The following is a 3,157-nucleotide window of genomic DNA, read 5'->3' on the forward strand; positions in this document are numbered from 1 at the left end:
AAGCTTTTATACTCTCATGTACGACTTTACCAAACTCAGACCAGTCATCATCTGTGGAATTAAGAGCTGTTGAAACTTCTTAAGCATCAATATAAATGAATATTGGTGCTGCCACTTTTGTAAGAATGGTAAGCAGAATGTTAAAAATATCACAAATTTTTTTACTAATATAAATAAATTCTTATTATTATATAAATTTATTTAATTTTTAATAGAATCAAAATTCTTATTTATAAATATAAAATATTTAAAATAGCCAATTCGGTATCAATATTATATTTGTCAAATAAAATGGTTGATTTATTTAATTATCAATTAATTATTATTTTAAAAAGTATTAAAAAATCCAAATTCTTATAATAAAATATCATGTAATGTATTGAACTTGAAATTACTCTTTATTATTACTATTATTATTACAACTTTTGCTAAAAAAACTCTAATTATTATGAGTTGGGATTGTTTTGTTATTTGCGTTTTACCGATACCCGAATTAATGATGGAAAAGGTAAACTAATTATCAAAATTACAATTTACACAACAAAATTAGAAGCACTCAATTAACCTCACTCACCAAAATAAATCCCAACCTCACTATGTTAGTAAGTTGGTAAATGTTGTTTCAATTAGTTTGAAGAAAATGGTTGATTAGTCTCTTTAAACCCTCCAAAATAACTAAAAAAGAAGCTCGTTTAGCCATCCGAAATCTCCTCTTTGCTACCCATTTTTGCAAATCTTTTTTTTGTTTATATCCCATTCCTTTCCTCTTAGTTTTCCCCTACATTCTTTCATCCCTTTTTTAGCAGATTGCTTTGAAGAGAGTATGATTGCTCTTCTTGAAGATCCAATACTATTGTCAATGTTTTAAGTGAGTTTTGATTCATTTATATATGTTTCTACTGTATTCAGAGCTCAACGGAGATTTTAGGTAAATTCCCTTAGTTTTTACCTTAATTTTGTACCTCACGAAGCCAATTCTGATTCAGAATATGGGAAGTGGTCATGAATTTAATGAAGAAGGAGAAGGAAGCAGCAGGCACTATTTGACAGATTATGAAGTTAATTTGAACGAAATTAAACCATTGTCAAGCCATGGAAGTTCAGACTCTTATTCCTCATCAGGATCAGGTTCATCTCAGGACCTTTTTGATTTCCTTGGAAACAATGACTCCAATGATGATCATACCGGGAAATCCGAACTCAAATCACCAAAAAAGGTTCGTGTTTCGTTTGCGAGTTCAACCGATAAGCAAGAAAAGCAAGTCTACGTACCGAATAGGATACCGTCTTCGGTTTTCAGTGGGAAGCCTGCAACGCCCATGGATTGGAGCACTGCTTCAAATGAATCATTGTTCAGCATTCATGTGGGAAATGGCAGCTTCTCAAAGGATCAGTTCTTTATGTTATACAAGTCTGGAGAATTGACCAAGTTAGACGAGCAAATCATTGCTCAAAAGAACGTGTTACCGTCTCTGAAAGAGTTGGATGATATAGCTGCAATGGATGAAAATACAGCCAAAGATTCAGGAAATGAGGCTACAGTGGCCAAAACCAATGAAGTTGCAGAAGACCATAGCCATAGCGAGCTGAAGATGGCTGAGGCTGAGGTTCAAAGTTCAGTTGGCAATTCTCCGATTGTGGATCATAGTGCAGCTGTTGGCAATCTTAGCCTGAAAAAGAAACCTACCGCAGAAGTGAAAAATTTGCCTATGAATTGCATGTCCAGCCTTTCTGAGGACAGCAATATCAGCATTTCCTTTACCTTCCCTGTGTAAGTTCTAATTCTTTCTCCTTTCATCTTATGTCCATAGTTACATGCTTTCGTTTTTCTCTAGTAGAAAATAGGTTAAGCTCGGTTCGTGTCACTTTCCAATCTAGCTAATTTCAGTACTTGAAAAGATTTCTGATGCGGGCTTATCATCTCCTTTAGCCACCAAAAGCATTACATTGACCTGTTTTCGGTTTCATTTCAGGTTGACAGCCACTGATGGTGGAAGATTGAGCTCCGTTTATGCTGACCAAAACATTAAGGGATCACACCAGCAGCAGCAACCACTGCCCCAGCAGCCGCTGGAGGAGGAGAAGAACGAATTTACAGAGGAAAAGGAGGCACAAAGCCCGGTTTCACCCCAAACTGGTTCGAGTCGAAGCTGGTTTTCCTGGTTTTCTTGCTGCCGATGTTCTTGAACTTTCCACACAGTTTTTTGTCTATGAAATTTGACCAGCTTCCTGTCGCAGCAAGTGGAGGCAAATTTCTATTTAAGAATATTGGTCTAGTTTTATACAGTTTCTTGGTGTAATATAATGTGAATGTTTTATCAATGTCGTTTACAAAGGATTGAAATTATATAGTTTGAAAAAAATAAAGCTGGGAATAATTGATAAGTCTTTTGACAGAATAAGAAAAAATGATTTTGATACCCACTCAAAGTGTTAGCACCGTCAATCAATTAGTGTACATATTTTCAATTAGGAAAAAGTTTACTCGGAAGGTTTCTATGATTTAAGAAACATAATTTTAATGTTTATTTCGTGATAATTAGATCTGTTACTGAAAAATATATTTAGAGTGTTTTCTTGACTGTTTAGTTCTCACCACTGTTTTTGTCAATTTTTCATTGGTTTGGTCTATATCTCCATTCCCCCCCCCCTTGTGGGCTTTTATCTCCATTGTTTTCCGTTTATCTCTCCATCGGAGTTAAAAGGTTTGAGATTGGCTTTTGTGGAGTCCTGGGTCCTTTCCTCTCTTGGTGGCTTCGAGTTTTTCTCTCCATCTAGCCATGTTTTCGCTTCCTATCACTATAACCACGTCTCATTCTTGTATGAGTTTTGCTTAGTTTTGGGGACTCTCTACCTCTTTGTTCCATCCCATTTTTGAGGCTAGGGGTGGAAGAGAGATTGGGACTTTGAAGCTGCTCATGGATCCTGATGTCTCTTTTTTTCTAATTGAAGGCATCAATGATAAAAGGACGGAGTTTAAACCTATTAGTCAATGAATGTAATTACAGAATTTAAGTTCAGTTTCAGCTTTCAAGAGCATGTGTGCTTAGATAAGAAGAAAAGAAGAAGAGAAATCTAGAGCAGAAAGGTCAAGAGAGGAAGAAAATTCATTCAAAATCATCCATAACTGCTTACTGTCCTAGCCATGCTAAAAAGG

The 3,157-nt window shown here is 35.4% G+C and overlaps 1 protein-coding gene across 1 annotated transcript; it reads left to right on the forward strand.

The window, feature by feature from the left end:
• Nucleotides 1-696: 696 nt before the first annotated feature.
• On the forward strand, nucleotides 697-2,348 carry LOC107961454 (uncharacterized). The gene is made up of 2 exons (XM_016897581.2): nucleotides 697-1,771; nucleotides 1,974-2,348. The coding sequence occupies exons 1-2, from the start codon at nucleotides 990-992 to the stop codon at nucleotides 2,185-2,187; spliced, it is 996 nt and encodes a 331-aa protein (XP_016753070.1). The 5' UTR covers nucleotides 697-989; the 3' UTR covers nucleotides 2,188-2,348.
• The last annotated feature ends 809 nt before the right edge of the window (nucleotides 2,349-3,157 follow it).

The sequence above is a fragment of the Gossypium hirsutum genome, chromosome A05, assembly GCF_007990345.1.
Source record: "Gossypium hirsutum isolate 1008001.06 chromosome A05, Gossypium_hirsutum_v2.1, whole genome shotgun sequence".
Classification (NCBI taxonomy): domain Eukaryota; kingdom Viridiplantae; phylum Streptophyta; class Magnoliopsida; order Malvales; family Malvaceae; genus Gossypium; species Gossypium hirsutum.